At 35.8% G+C, this 15,918-nt stretch overlaps 1 protein-coding gene across 1 annotated transcript in view; it reads left to right on the top strand.

Annotated features, from left to right (window-relative positions):
* The window catches only part of LOC115413494 (uncharacterized), a 73,052-nt gene extending 57,748 nt beyond the window's left edge, over window positions 1-15,304 (top strand). The window contains exons 179-203 of the mRNA XM_030126368.1: window positions 792-919; window positions 1,132-1,257; window positions 2,294-2,484; window positions 2,584-2,675; window positions 3,327-3,457; window positions 3,605-3,729; window positions 3,816-3,942; window positions 4,355-4,567; window positions 4,701-4,871; window positions 5,010-5,156; window positions 6,001-6,050; window positions 6,147-6,279; window positions 6,374-6,456; window positions 6,584-6,710; window positions 7,691-7,881; window positions 8,035-8,125; window positions 9,164-9,284; window positions 9,426-9,607; window positions 11,820-11,975; window positions 12,080-12,213; window positions 12,309-12,442; window positions 12,530-12,624; window positions 13,572-13,776; window positions 14,744-14,815; window positions 14,958-15,304. Of these exons, the coding sequence (XP_029982228.1) occupies window positions 792-919; window positions 1,132-1,257; window positions 2,294-2,484; window positions 2,584-2,675; window positions 3,327-3,457; window positions 3,605-3,729; window positions 3,816-3,942; window positions 4,355-4,567; window positions 4,701-4,871; window positions 5,010-5,156; window positions 6,001-6,050; window positions 6,147-6,279; window positions 6,374-6,456; window positions 6,584-6,710; window positions 7,691-7,881; window positions 8,035-8,125; window positions 9,164-9,284; window positions 9,426-9,607; window positions 11,820-11,975; window positions 12,080-12,213; window positions 12,309-12,442; window positions 12,530-12,624; window positions 13,572-13,776; window positions 14,744-14,815; window positions 14,958-15,064 (3,332 nt within the window). The 3' untranslated portion in view covers window positions 15,065-15,304. The remainder of the gene's footprint in view (window positions 1-791; window positions 920-1,131; window positions 1,258-2,293; window positions 2,485-2,583; window positions 2,676-3,326; window positions 3,458-3,604; window positions 3,730-3,815; window positions 3,943-4,354; window positions 4,568-4,700; window positions 4,872-5,009; window positions 5,157-6,000; window positions 6,051-6,146; window positions 6,280-6,373; window positions 6,457-6,583; window positions 6,711-7,690; window positions 7,882-8,034; window positions 8,126-9,163; window positions 9,285-9,425; window positions 9,608-11,819; window positions 11,976-12,079; window positions 12,214-12,308; window positions 12,443-12,529; window positions 12,625-13,571; window positions 13,777-14,743; window positions 14,816-14,957) is intronic.
* Window positions 15,305-15,918: the final 614 nt, after the last annotated feature.

Here is a 15,918-nt window from a genome sequence, read left to right as displayed (position 1 = left end):
GTGTCAAACTCATTTTAGTTCAGGGGCCACATTCAACCTAATATGATCTAAAGTGGGCCGGACCAGTAAAATAATATAAATAATAGGTTAAGAACTTATAAATAATGTCCGCACCAAAGTTTTCTCTATGTTTTTGAGTGAAAAAAGTAAAATTCCATAATGAAAATGTTTACTTCTATGAACTGTACTTGAACATAACATGAACAAATATGAACGACCTGAAAATTCTTAAGAAAAATAAGTGTAATTTTAACAATATTACGCCTCAGTTTATCATTTATACATGTGCTTCACAACTTACAGATCACAGTGGATCTACAAATACTCAAAATATTTAGTAACAGGTGGAATATTGATAAAATTCTAAATGCGTCTCTTAAGAAATTTCATATTGTTCATATTTGTTCAGGTTATTCACATTTGTTTGTAAAAGGATAGTCTGTAAATATAAACATTTTTGTACAATTTTACATTTTTTTACACAAAAAAAAAAAAGACAAAAATTTGCATTTTTCATTATTTATAGGTTGTTTTGATTGTATTTTACTGGTCTGATCCACTTTAGACTGAACTGACCTAAAATGATTTTCACATTCTTGATTGTTAATATCTTCATTATAATGTTTGCATTTCACAAATTCATCCCACGGGCCGGACTGGACCCTTTGGCGGGCCGGATTTGGCCCCCGGGCCACATGTTTGACACCTGTGTTCTAGCGACAGTGTATGTTCAGTTAGTGCTGTTCTATGCTACCGTAAGGAATGATTTTATTTGCTTGCTTTTTAAATAGGTCTGACACCCCTCAGGTGTTACGAAGGTGGAAGTTTCTATGTCTATCTGAGAAGAACTTTCCTCAGCTTTGGCTTCCCAGACCTGTCCATGTTAATGTCTCTACTGCCAGAGACGCGCAAGGCCGAGGTACTGTACTATTAGTATGATGATAATTCTTAGTTGAAGCTTTTTGTAAAATTCACAAACATTTGTAATGGTGATAACTCTGCAGAGGCACAATTCCCATCATGTTATATTGAGTGCCATGACTTAATTATAACACTGATGCAAAGTCCAGCCAATGGTCTTTGGTTGAAACTATTCAGAGCAATCGTTGAAAATGTGTGTTTATCTTTCAGCTCCTAAGTACAATTACCACGTCAGAGTTACAACAATTCCTCAGTCAACCCAATGTGATCGGTAATGACCCTGACATCTGCGTCCTCTACAACAACTACAACAACTCTCTCGCCTTCCTGGAATTTGTACGTACCATTTGTAAACATTACACACATTATGAAAAAGTCTAGCCATAAGTGCATTAGCATCTTAATCCTAATTGAACCCTTTAAACCCTAACATGTCTGTGACGAGCATTCTGAATGTATGATTTATTTTAAATATTCATAAAAATTCAACCATTTGCTCTATAAGAAAAATTTCAAAATGTGCTGATAGAATAGATTTTGCACTTTCCATAGACATCTGAGCATGCTCAGTGCAACCCACACCACCTGTGGAATAAGGGGCAAACCACAGAGCAGTGAGTGAGACCGGCTCGCTATAAAAATAGATGTTTTGGGCTTTTTTTTTTTTTTTTTTTTTTTTTTTAAATGTTTGTAGTGTTGTTGTGATTTTCCTTTATTTTATTGTTTTACTGTGTTTTTACCAAGTCTTGACTGTAACTGCTTTTTGGCACCTGGTTGAACCCCAAAAAGTAGTTAACCAGGTGCCAAAAAGCAGCTGGACTGACTTAAGATAAGACTTTACTGATACCACCATTGGGAAATTTCACAGTTGACTTAAAAAACAAAAGAGCCCCAAAATCAAACCTACTGGGCCAAAATTCAAATACTTGTTGTTCGGTGCGTTCCAGTTCACAGTTCATGATAAACATCCTAAATCTCTTATTGATGCACATTCTGAGTGCCTTATTTAGTAAAAACCTGTCAAACTTCAATTCCTCCCTTTGTTTTTTGTTTTTTTTTGTTATTCCACCCTGTTTTGACCCTAAAACACCCAATAAAACAAAACCACTGAAGAAAACGAACACAAGCACATACTCACAGCAGCTTTTATGACACTGAAACAGACGCACATTCACAGCACCACGTTTACCTGAAATAATGTCTAAGGGGTTAAAGGGTTAAAGAACATAAAGTAGTTTTGGCATTTAAATTATTTCACCATTAGTTAAACTTGACCAATTTTGCACCTGCCTCTCATTAAAGACTTATGAGTCTCTCTGTGTGTGTGTGTGTGTGTGTGTGTGTGTGTGTGTGTGTGTGTGTGTAATATTAGGAGGATGTTCCAGACGATGTGAGGATGGTGACCCTTCCCTGTTTTTGGCCTTTGGCACTGAGCAGCAACAGCAGATCTGAGGCTGATTTGTGGTTTAACAGACGGTTAAGAAACTACCTAAATTTCGTGAGCAAGAGCCTCATTAGCTCCACAGAAGTGCAGAATGCATCTTGCCTTGGCTTCCAGAAACTGTAAGTCTTTTTACACTGTGTTAAAAACTGGCAGCTGACAAATGACAACAGCAAATGGTACACATGATAAATACTGTCTATATCATTGTCTCTTTAAAGGGTGTCTGTAATGGGAAGTAACTTCACATACAACAGCTCTAACTTTGGACGAGATGATGTCTACGTCACCATCAGGACCTACTTAAGCACTGGTAAAATACACTCCTCAGAAAATAGATGTACACTAAATATGCAGCATGGATTCAGTTGTTTAACCCTTTCATGCATGAATTGTGAGAACCTTAGTCAAGATATTTTCTTCAGTGTTTTTATTCCTCCTTAGGCATGAAAAAAACAATGCAATCGAGTTTTTTTTTTTTTCTATGGAGTTACAAAAATATCCATGCATTTAATTTTTGAAGTAAAGAAACGTGTTTAAAACCCAATATCAGAGTGGGATGTGAAAACAATGAAATAAAAACATTTTTAATGCTGCTAATCTTATGTCTTCTCACATTTTAACATATTCTAATGCTTGTAATTACTCACTTCATGGAGATAATATGCAAAAAAAACCTTCTTGTCTAACAAATAACAATTGATTTACACTTAAACATGTTAGTGCAGATCAGGTTTATCAAGAACAGCAAAGTTACAGTAATGGTCTGAATGTCAGTGTATGGGATGGTGCATAAGCATCCACTGTGTTGGCTGATATGGAACTAAAACAACAAAACCCATGAATATACAAGAGAACAGCTGGAGAAGAACTGTCCACTGGAGTGACCACTATGCATGAAAGGGTTAAAATCTTTCCTTAAAAAAAAAGATGAGGTTGATATTTTTTTTTTACTTTCCCATAGGCTCTCAAGTCAGATGTTTCAATGCCAGCGATCCAGAGCTAAACTCCACTGCCTGGTTCGTCAACAACATCGGCAACTTTGTAACATTTATCACTCTGGATGATCTCACTACCTTCCTCTCCACTAGTGAAGTATGTCATCATCTCACTTCTAAACAATATAACAATAACCAACCAGTTCATTTTTGTTCATTTGTTTGTAATTGTTTGAAACCAGCTAGAGGTTTTACACATATAACTGATAACTTAACGTTTTTGTTTTGTTTTTACTTTTTGAAGACGAACGTGTTCTTGGAGAACCAAGCCAACCTTGAGCTCTTTAACAACGTGGCACTACCAACAAATGTGACAGAGTACTACATCACACAGCTTTTTGCATTCAATCCTACCTTCAACCCTTCATTGTGAGTTTGTTGTAATACTGTATCATACCACACACATTTTTTTTCCACAAAGGACAGGTATTTGACTGTTGTGAAATGTGTATTAGGCTTCCAGGGTTTTTCCTGTGCTCTTCTGAGGTCCCAGATTCAGCATATTCTGCTGTGGATGAAGCTGATACGATACTCATCTTAAGTGAACTAGAGAAATTCTGCAATGGAACAGAAGATCCAGTGGTATGTTTAGAGTTTGATGTTTTACATACCACCTCTCATTAAAAGAAACATAACTTGGTTAGGGTAAATCGGTAATTGCTGCTGAAAATTACATATCTAACCTGTCTGAAATGTTGTAGATTTACTACAACATGAAACCACAGGTAAGGAGTGCATGCAGAAGTCTCATGTTCTATCAGAACACTTAAATTACAATATCCTGAAGGTAATTGTGATATTAAAAAACTAGCACTGTAGCGTTATAGTCTTAAAGGTAAAATATCTTAAGGACTCGGCTTTAACAAAAAAAAAAAAACCTAATTTTTTATAGGATTTTATATTGTATATGAGGCATTGAGTTTACATTACATATTCGTGAAGACTGGCCGTGTGAGCATGTGGGTATTTACAGTCTTATAACTATTGGTTTTAGGTGACTGCTGCACTGGCATCCAACTTTAAGACCATCACAGCACAGACGTTTGAAGCCCTCGGCAAATCTAGTTCTGGTCTGACCAGTAGTCAGATCACATCAGTGTCCCCGTCAGTGCTGATTTCTTCTTTGTCCACCTTGAGCTCAGTCAGCACCTGGAACCAGGAGCAAGCAATCACAATTATTGAAAGCATCACCGCCTCGGGATTTCAGGTTACTGTTAATTTAACATGGATGAAATTTATATAATAACTTTTTAAAATTTCTGTATGTGGCTCATAAGTACTTCTACTTTTTACTGTCTAAACTACCCTAAAATACTTTAAAATGAAAATATATTAAACAGATCAAAACTGGATCGTCTCTGGAATCTCTTGGTACCCTCATTGCTGGAGTTCCTTCACGGACAATAGAAAGCATCTCATCTGCTGAACTACTGAGCGTCTCCCAGACACCCACATTTGTTTCCAACATGCTGACAGCCCCAACAGTTGTCCAACAGACCTATGTCCAAAAGGTACAGATTTGATGTCTCTTTTTACCACAGTGTCGCATGATTCTGAAGTAAAAACAAAAACAGCTAATTAAATTTACAAAAAAATCATGTTTTCATGTGATAACTTTGAGACTTTACTAATGCACTGTTCCCCAACAGATTATCTCTGTGGACCAACGTCCAGCCACTGTGGTGGTGAATGTCCCTGATGCCATGGCAACAGAGATCCCCCTGACTAATCTGGTGTTTTCTGAGCAGGATGTAAATATCAGCGTTATCAACCAAAAGACATGGACATCAGAACAGGTCAGTTTATGGCAGCAGGTAATGCAGTACCTACTCCTTTGTGTATATTCTGGGACAGTAAGGCCCAGTCCCAATTCACCCCTTGGCCCTCCCCTTTACCTTTACCCCTCCATTTTGCGCATTCAAGTAAAGGGGTAGGGGTGTCCCGATTCTCGATGAGTCGGAGGGGAAGGGTTAAGGTGGAGGGCTGTATAGCCCTCGAAACTGAGATTTTTCAGGACCACACCACAAACAGAGAGTTATGAGAATTCTTTCATAATTCTGTTTGAATCATCAGCAAGATGGAGGTAAAACACAGCAAAAAAGTACAGCAGTGTGATGAAAGAAACACACAAATGTATGTATTTTCTTCTTAAACAACTTAATCATTTGATCGACTGTTGAAAGCCATTTCAATGTGTTATAGATCGCATTTCTGCAGTTTGCGGTTGATAGCTGCAAAAAGATGCCCAAAGCCCATGTAACAGAGACTGTTACAGCTGCTGATGGCATGGGGAATACTTTGGGAAACAAAGTTGTTGCAACTGTTTATAGAGATATCGATGACTGCTGATAATGTAACAGGTCTTGAAGGGTTGTCTCATTTCATAGGAGAATGTTTCAACCTCCACCCCTTGCACCTCCGCTTCAAGGGGTAGTGCCAAGTGCAAGGGCCAAGGGGGAGGGGTAAGGGGGAGGACCAAGGGGTGAATTGGGTTTGGGCCTGAAATAATATTCAAGAATCACATCGGGTGGTCCTTGAGGTGGCTCAATTGCAGTATGAAATGACATACACACTGTAAAAATACTTGCTGAATGAAAATATTTCACACAACTAAATCAATCCTTGGTTTCTTTTTTCCAGGCTTCCATATTTTTTGGGGTACTGTCCACAACTAGCTTTGATATCGAGGAGTAAGTTGTGCTGCTACTTTAGTAGTTATGTGTGTATACTGTAGAAAGTGCTACTCTGAATGTTAGCATTTTTTTGATGTTTTTTTCCCCCCACAGACTTTCTCCTTTCGTGCTACAAGGTTTCTCATGTACTTCAGTGCAGAAAATGACAAAAACAAGGATCCAGAAATTGATTCATGCCAGCAGGCCGAGAATTGGCAGAGCTAAGGTGGTGCTGAAGGAATCTCAGGTAGTTTGATTATAAAGGCCCTGTATTTGCATTTGGAATGAATACTTAAGACAAATCAGGTATTAATTCGTGCCTCTTCTCCTGGTCTCTTCAGTTAACCTGCATGTATAACCATCTCAGCGGAAACTTCTCCCAGAACTTCAGAGATTATCCTGCTGACATGCTCCTCTTTTTTGAGTATGTTTTTCTCAGAGTATTTTGATGCAATATCTAATCTGCATTAAAATGAGCCCTTCAGATTATAACACTGCAATGCTCCTTACTGATTTTTGTGACTATCCCTATGTGTGTACATTTATTCCAGGAACACAGATGTTCAAACAACCAGGTGCAGGTCCTACTTTTCAGCAGTGGGTGCTGCAGACTTTTCTGTGGTCTCCAGCAGTTTGAACAAGAATACACTGCTATTCAGTGAAGCCCGAAAATGTCTGGTGAGGAACTTTTTATATGATAGTTCATAAAAAATAAATGTGTGAATGAAGATTGAAGCTTGTTATATCTGCATATATTTATTCCATTATTTACCATTCTTGCTGTTTTCTACAATTAGTATGTTTATGTCATTAAATGACCAGCCAAACTTGTGCTCATAAGCCAGGACACAAGCACGATTTAACTTTATTCAGAATTTTCATGCAGACATGAAAATCTTTTAGTGAAACTATAATTGAAAGTTGAGTTCCCACCTTGTTTGTTATTTTAGGAAAAATCCCATTATAGTCAGTGGCAAGAGCCAAGTCACTTTTCTTGTCATATTTGAAATATGTCATCATTTACACATATGATATTTCTAATTTAAGAAAGAATTTTACAAGTCAATTGAAGTCACAGTTTAAGCATCAGTCTGTAAAAATACATATTAAAGGCTATTTAATTTAAAGAATATAAAACCTCCACACCTGAATGTCGCAGAGGTGACGTCATCATCATCTGTTCAGAGCTGATCATGACGTCTCTTTAGCTTCCATGGACTTTTCTATCCCATAACACATGTCTCTCAAATATTTCTAGGTAAAGGTCAAAGTAATATGATGCACTGTGTTTCATGTGCAGGTGTATTAACTGCAGTACATTTTAACATTAAATGAATCACTTATTCATATGAATTGTGATCACTTATTGTAAATTTCTTTAAATTAAAAAAAAAAATCAAAAGACAAACATATCTTTACAGAACATTTGACAAAAGCAGCTTTATGATATGGAAAGATATTTAATCATTATTGTGTCATCGTAGTAAGTGATAGTACATTCCACCAAAAATATAGTTTTTTTCATATGCAGATATAAAAGCAGACAGTATGTAAATATTTCTGATTAAGCTCTAGTGTTTAAAAAGATAAAATCTGAATGCTAACATCTGTAAACGCTGCATAAGTACAAGGTAAACCCTCTGTTTTTAATTGTCTAGGGAATAAGTGGTTTGAATCTGAGCAGAGACAACGTGGAGGTGCTGGGGAACATGACCTGCACTCTGAACAGCTCTTACATCTCAAACTCTGATCCTCTTATCCTGGAAAAACTGAAAGCTTGTAAAGGCTTCTCCGACAGTCAAGTGGCTGCCATGGAAACACTGCTGCTGTCTGGGAATACAATCTATGGGTACGCAATTTACTTCAAACTAATCAGGTTGTACTGTGCTATATTATGTTACTTATTATTAAATCTTTACATTCTTTGTTGACAAAGTAGATAACAGTCATTTTTCACATTTCACAAGGCAGATTTAGTGGAAAATGTGATTTCTGTTTTCAGAAATGCTACCACCTGGAACCAGCAAACACTGCGAAACTTAGGGACTCTACCTTTGTATTTCACAAGAAATTTCTGGGGCCGGTTTACAACTGTATGTATTTGACCTTTGTAATATTGTTTGGTCTACTAATACACTGTTGCACATAAAATTTGAGTAATTTTGTTTTCAGACACATTCCTCTTTTTATTCCTATTTCTACACATCAGTAATGACCTTTGACCTGGTGCAATGATTACATACTGAGTCCCAGTTACACTTTATGAAGAATAAATCACACTAGTGGCTTTTCCAATAGACATCTGTGCAAAACTTTACTGATATTTGCAAAATGTTGAAAAAACAGAAGTGCTTAATGTCGGATTTTCCATTAAATCACAAATGCAGTGATTGGTTTATTTATTGTCGTGAGATGACACAAGAAGTCATTCCATGAACATGACAATGAACATAAATATCACATTGATTTACAGATATATTTATTATTACGAATGAATGAAAGAATGAATGAACTTATTTTTGGTTTGTACATTAGTCATTGCACTTAGTACTATAATTAGGATAAACATAAAACCAAAAAAAGGAAGAGGCTAGAAGCAAAAACTTATTTTTTTGCCAATTATTATTATTATTATTATTATTATAGTACTAATAGTAAACGACATATAGTACTAAACTGAAAAATGATTCGGTTTCCTGGTGTGTCCACACATACCGCACCATGTTTCTTTTAAAACTACTCTTCTTCAGTTGTTGTAATGTCCGTATACATCTGTTTTGTTTTTGTTCACGTGACTCTAGTTGTGGAAAAAGCTCTTTCCATTACAGTTTTGTTTGATATACCAATTTTGCTACACCCAAAAAACCACCTCTTGCCAGCGCACAAACTTTTCATTGAAAAACGAGTTTTGGCAAAATTATGTTTTTTTCCATTAGGTAAATTTTTATGCACAAGTAATATTTGCGCAATTTGAGGGTCAGTGGAAAAGCAACTACTGTCACAATCCTTTCATGACAAGAGGAAAAATATCTTATTCCAACTTTATGGGCAACAGTGAGTTTGTTTAATTTTGTGATTTGAACATGACACAAGAGGCTTCTTACATCTAATACCACTATTTGTTTTTTCAGGCGGCAAAAAGGAGATTCCTGAAGACGTTTATGCCCCAACTGAGGAAGGCAAAGACAGAGAAGACGAAGCTCAAAGCGCTGTTTAAACAAATCAGTGGGTTCAGAATAAAACGAGGAGCAGGTAAATGAGAATGATGCATAATGTGTGATGATTGTATTTTTCTAAAGCTGCAGTGCAGTTATTCCAAAAAAATGAGGGCTTCTGTATGTAATTTATTGCCATACATTTATCTTTTTTTCTGTTTGACCCATTATTTACAAGGTTGCACTGTGGGCAACATCACCCAAGTCATAGTTAGTGACGCTTCGTTCCCGTTTGGCTATGACCTGACACAATTTGACCTCTGCCTGGACGTTCCTGTTCTCAAGGATAACCTCAATTCTATCTGTGAGAAAGTGGATGACAATGACTTCCAAACTATCATACTGAGGAAACTCAATGAGGTAAAATGTTAAATCCAATGGTCAGGTTTGGATGTTTCTGTGCAAGTCACTGGTGGACAACTTTTTGGCATTAAAAAGTCTGTCATGATGCACTATATGGACAAAAGTATTCAGGTATAATGACAAATGTCTTAGTATAGTTTTATATTGTGAAAAATATTGCATCACATTGGTTAGTTCTGTTTAAATTGTTGTCTTTGCTTCCAAAATGCCTTAGAGATGTTTTTTTTTTTTTACTTAATTTCATCTTTGATGTTTTTTTTAATCCATGACTATGATTTTAAGTGTTCTACCTTTCAATTTCTAAAATATTTTTTGTGCTTTGACTGTAAATAATAATTTTGTACCACAACTAACCATCTACTTTGTTCACATTTCTCATAGGAAGAAAAATCTCCCATTTAAATTTGAGGAAATATTTATATTTATAAACTATATTGACAAAAATATTGGGACACATCATGAAGATATCCTGTTCATGCTGATTTGAGATAAACATCAATATTAAAAAAAAATAAAATAAAATCAATTTTGAGAGAAATTAAGTAAAAATCATCTCTGCAAGGTGCTGCAGGGTCTTGAAAGTCTTAAAAAGTATGGAAAAAGTTTCTCTTATAGTTGAGTTTTAGAGTATGTTCAAAGGTTCATTACCTTGTAAGATAAGAAATACATGAGGGAAGCATATAAAAATGATGCGTATTAACAGCAGTTTGGTAACTTTATTATGATCTGGTTCAATTAGTTACTTTACTGTACATCCATCAATCTATACATTCAGGCTTTTATGCTTCTAGCTGTGCTCTAGTGAAACTTGTTTGTGTGATATCCATGCACTTTTGGGATTTTCATATATTTAGAAAAATCTGTGAAATATAATTTACTGCCAATTATGCATTCATTCATTCATACATTGAATAAAATTAACTTTTCTACTACACACAACAGGTACAATCTCAACCAAAAAAGTAGGCACGCAAGTATAAAAGTACATAAAGTCAAGATCTTGGGGGAAAAATAGCAGTTTTGAAAAAGTCTGGAATTTTTATTTGGATAAAGAGCAAGCACCCTGTCTCTGAGGCATTTCAGAAGCAAAGATGATAATTTAAACAGAACTAACCAATGCAAAGATATTTTTCACAATATGTGTTTTATATATGTATATGTGTAATTTTAATTGTGTTTTATTTCTTTTTAACAACTTTTTACAGTGACCTTGAGTGTCCTGAAAGGTGCCTATAAATAAAATGTACACTGAACAAAAATATAAACGCACCACTTTTGTTTTTGCTCCCATTTTTCATGAGCTGAACTGAAAGATCTAAAACTTTTTCTGTGTACACACAAGGTTTATTTCTCTCAAATATTGTTCACAAATCTGTCTAAATTTGTGTTAGTGAACACTTCTTCTTTGCTGAGATAATCCATCCACCTCACAGGTGTGGCCTATCAAGATGCTGATTAGATAGCATAATTTTTGCACAGGTGTGCCTTAGGCTGGCCACAATAAAAGGCCACTCCAAAATGTGCAGTTTTATCACACAGCACAATACCACAGATGTCACAAGTTTTGACTGTGCAAGGAAAATGGTGGTCACACCAAATACTGACTGGTTTTCTGACCCCCCTGGACCACCCAATACAGTAAAACTGCACATTTTAGAGTGGCCTTTTATTGTGGCCAGCCTAAGTCACACCTGTGCAATAATCCTGCTGTCTAATCAGCATCTTGATATGCCACACCTGTGAGGTGGATGGATTATCTCAGCAAAGGACAAAGGAGAAGTGCTCACTAACACAGATTTAGACAAATTTATGAACAATATTTGAGAGAAATAGGCCTTTTGTATACATAGAAAAAGTTTTAGATCTTTGAGTTCAGCTCATGAAAAATGGGAGCAAAAACAAAAGTGGTGCGTTTATATTTTTGTTCAGTGTATTATTATTATTATTATTATTATTATTATTATTATTATTATTATTATTATTATAAAACTATATTATGACATTTATCATTATTGTTTTGCAGCTCAGACCCCTGTTAGAAAAGAAACACCTGAATTCGACGTGTCCCAATACTTTTGTCCATATAGTGTACATCAGTTCTATGCCATGGAGTGTTGATTATGTTGACATACTGCATAAAATCAGGTGAAAGTATTGTAGTTTTGATCGAACATGACCACATCTTACTAAACCCTGACTGTTTTGCCAGGCATATCCATCTGGAGTTTCGGATCAGAATGTTCAGGTGCTTGGTTCCGTGTCCCGTGTGGCGTCACTTGCCGACATCTCCAAGTGGAACATCGCAATAATTGACACTCTGGCAGCACTCATGAAAAGTGAAGATGGATCTTGGGAGGCAGCAAAGGTACAATGAAAAGCGACTCCAAACCAGAGAACAGCCTCATAATTTTTAAAACCACATTTTTAACGTGCCGTCCTGAACTTTTACGTTACTTTTATGTTACGCAGAGCAAAGCAATCATCACCAAGTATCTGAATACTTCTGGTAACTCCTTGGGTAGTGCTGAGCTCAATGTTATCGGCTCCAATCTGTGTTCGCTGGACGTCAGTACACTAAAGACCATCACTGCAGATAGTATTAGGTAAGTGTCAGGGGGTGGTCTATACACACTTATGTGACCACTCTGAGCACTGATACAGATTTATATCCCATGTTGCTTTCTTCTTAAATTCTCAGAAATGCCAAATCCCTGGATGTGTCATCTTGTTCAACCGAGCAGAAAAAAGTCCTGTATGAGATCAGCAGCACTTCCTTCAGCTCACAACGTGCTGATGCAGCCACCTATTACACTTTAATTAAGGGATACCTAGGTGAGAATGCTTGTTACATGTCTATCTTTGTTTTTTTGTCTGTCATGAGAGTGCTCTTTAATTCTGTTTTCCTCTCTGTGCTAACAGGCGGCGCTCCATTGGCTAGTGTACTAGATCTGTCAACCAAAAACATCAGCATGGACATTGAGATTTTCAAGAGTTTGGATCCGAACGTCAGAGCGGTAAGGACATTTCCTAGAGTTATGGTTTTTTTTGGGATGAGCCATCATTGATTTGTTACACTGTGAATATCATGTAACTCAGTGTATTTTGAGATTTACAGGTAATAAGACCCAGCAAGGTTTCAGATAAGATTAGATTTTAGAATCAGCGACATAATGATTATGAAAGGTGCAATCACATTATTAGCGATGCTCATTTATTGGCCTTTAAGCGTGGCCTTTTTAAAGGGGTCATATTTTGCTAAACTCACTTTTATTCGTCTTTGGTTCATTTATTTGTGTATTTGGACCCTAATAGTTCCAAAAGTTTGAATCTGAACCCTCCAGGTGCTGCAAAGCTATCTTTATATTCATTTTGGCAAAAATCGAGTGGATTTCTACAACCCGTTTTAATTCCTTCTTAATTTGTTGCATCTATAACTAGTTACGTCACAACATTTGTACATATAAGGTCAAGACTTCTGACGAACATTTCTCAGAGTACGACAATTGTTTGTCAGCAGCAGCGGTTGTAGTCCATACTGAAAATATGTCCAAAGTTCGAGCCGATTATCTAAAATGTTCAGGTGTTGGTTGAACGGGACAGAGCAGCACAGCCAACAACCTGGAGGGGGCGGGGCCTGAAGTGGCTCATTTGCATTTAAAGGGCCAGCGCTCAAAATGACCTTTCTGGTGTCATTAGTCAGAAATAGGGTGGAGTTTAATTAATGAAAAATTCAGACCCAAGCAGAGCATTTAGTTTCTGTAGACCACAGGGAAATGTTTTCAAATGCATAATTCCATTTAAAAAAGCCAAATATCACTCCTTTAAGGTTATGAGGATGTAGTTGTGCAGTAACACTTGTATTCATTTACCCTTGCAAGTTGAAGTATCTTTTTATATGAAATGGCACAATTTATTGGTTGTAATAAATACATTTTGAAAAAATCTTTTTTGAAACCCTCAGAGATTGAATGTGACCAATGTGCAAGGCCTCCTGGGAACCCATCTGCCAGATCTGAAACTGTTTCAAGCTGATAGCGTGGTTCAGAACTGGGTGAACAGACAGCTGCAGTCAGATCTGGATACACTTGGTCTGGGTTTAATCTCCAACAGAACTGACCCTACTACTTCATCTTTAAGCTCCAACCACACCGTGACACCACCACAGGGTAAAAGAACATTCTGCATGTTTTGTGGAACTCACTGTTCCATGTTAATTCTATTTTTTGTACAATAGTGTATAGTTCTGAGATATTAACTGGGGCAACACGGTGGTCCCGTGGTTAGCACTACCACCTCACAGCAAGAAGGTCCTGGGTTCATTTCCATCACCACCAGTGTGTTTGCATGAATAGTGTCTTAAGGAATAAGCAGTTCAGAAAATGAATGAATAAATATCACTGGTCTACAAGGAAAATGCTTCCAGAATAAAAGTAATGAAATTTTACCACATGAGAGTCACTGATAAAGAAAAATCAAGTCAAAAATGCTGGTTGGCTGAACTTTCCAAGATACAGCCTTGGGTCAAAATGTGAAATTCAAGAATTAACGAGAGAATGGGTTTGACTCAAAAGGAATAAAAAAGAAAAAAAAAAAAAAAAAAGGAGTATTTGTCTCGGAGCTACAAGATCTACTTCAAAACACTGTCTGCACATTAGAATACATTCACTTTACAGGTTCTATTTAGTGGAAGATTTATAAAACTATTATATAAATGTACATAAACCAATATATATGTGTAATAACACTTAATCATATACCTTGAAAACATCAGCAAACCGGCACTTTTGTCATTTATTTTCCAATTAATCTTATTAAAATATGTAACATTTAGCACATTTAATCTCTGAAGCAAATCATTTCTAAAAAAAATTGTAGACCAGTGTAATTACAGAAACTCTTGCACATGCATTATCCATTGTGTGACTTTGAAACAGAAAAAAACTTATTTTATATTATTGAGATTTCTACATTTAGAGATTTAGATTTACTATATTTATATTTTACCTTTCACGATATTTTGATCTGTTTTTTGCAGCTCAAGATCTTTTGCCTGATTTAAGTTCCTCAGCATGCAGTCAACAGGTTGAGTAAAACTACAGCACTTAGTCTAACAAGATTCAATCTTTGTTTCAGGAAACACAACTCTGTCAGGGAACACATCAGTCACAACTACATCTCTGACCACTGCAATAACAACACAAAAAGGTGAGTAACTAAATTACTAGAACACGTTACATGGGTATTCTGAAACAGTCATTTTAATTTTCTTAATACAGCGTAGGAGGTTGTAAAATACAATGGGATTGATTCAAATCTGTTAAAATCTGAATTCCTTTTATTCTTTTAGTTGTAGCCAACACCACAAGTGGAGGAGCAGAGTTCACAAAACACCCAACCTCCATATTCCTGGCTGCACTACTGACATCTGTGCTTCAACTTCTACAACACACTTAAACAAATAACAGCCTCTTATTTAAATTATTTCTATATATTCCTCGTAAGCGATCTGTAATGAATTAATTTTTAGGTAATACTCACACCTTAAAAGTGTGATTCTTTATTATTAATTACATAATAACTAATCATCTTTCTAATTCACTTCCTGCTTCACTTTATCTATTTATCACTTTCTACCAAAATAATCACAGTAAACACAAGAAAATGTTTAACCCTTTCATGCATGAATTATGAGAACCTTAGTCAAGATTCTTTTCCTAAGTGTTTTTATTCCTGTTTAGGCATTAAAAAAAACAATGCAATTGAATATTTTTATGAAGCTATTTTTCATGGAGTTGCAAAAATGTCCACTAAGCTGGACACCATGCGTTTAATTTTTAAAGCAAAGAAACATGTATTTACTGGTATACTGTGTGAAAACTATGAAATAAAAACATTCTAATGCTGCTAATCTGATGTTTTCTCACATTTTAATATATTCTAATACTGGTCATTACTCACTTCATGGAGATAATATGCAAAAAAAAAAAAAAAAACTTTTTGTTGTTAATTACAGTCTAATAACAAAAACAAGCAATTGATTTACACTCAAACATGTTAGATCAGGTTTATCAAGAACAACAAAGTTACATTAATGTTATCAATTGCAGTGTATGGGATGATGCATAAGCGTCTGATGTGTTGGCTGACATGAAACTAAACCAACAAAATCCATGAATATACAAGAGAACAGCTGTAGAATAGCTGTCCACTGTAGGGATCACAATGCATGAAAGGGTTAAAATGTATCAGTCATTGCAATATTTAATATTTGTCATCTACTGAGGTTTTGTAATGAAATAGTATCATTA

Source organism: Sphaeramia orbicularis, chromosome 22 (genome assembly GCF_902148855.1).
Source record: "Sphaeramia orbicularis chromosome 22, fSphaOr1.1, whole genome shotgun sequence".
Lineage (NCBI taxonomy): Eukaryota > Metazoa > Chordata > Actinopteri > Kurtiformes > Apogonidae > Sphaeramia > Sphaeramia orbicularis.
Note: the sequence above shows the minus strand (reverse complement) of the source record. Positions and strands in the feature narration are given on the sequence as shown.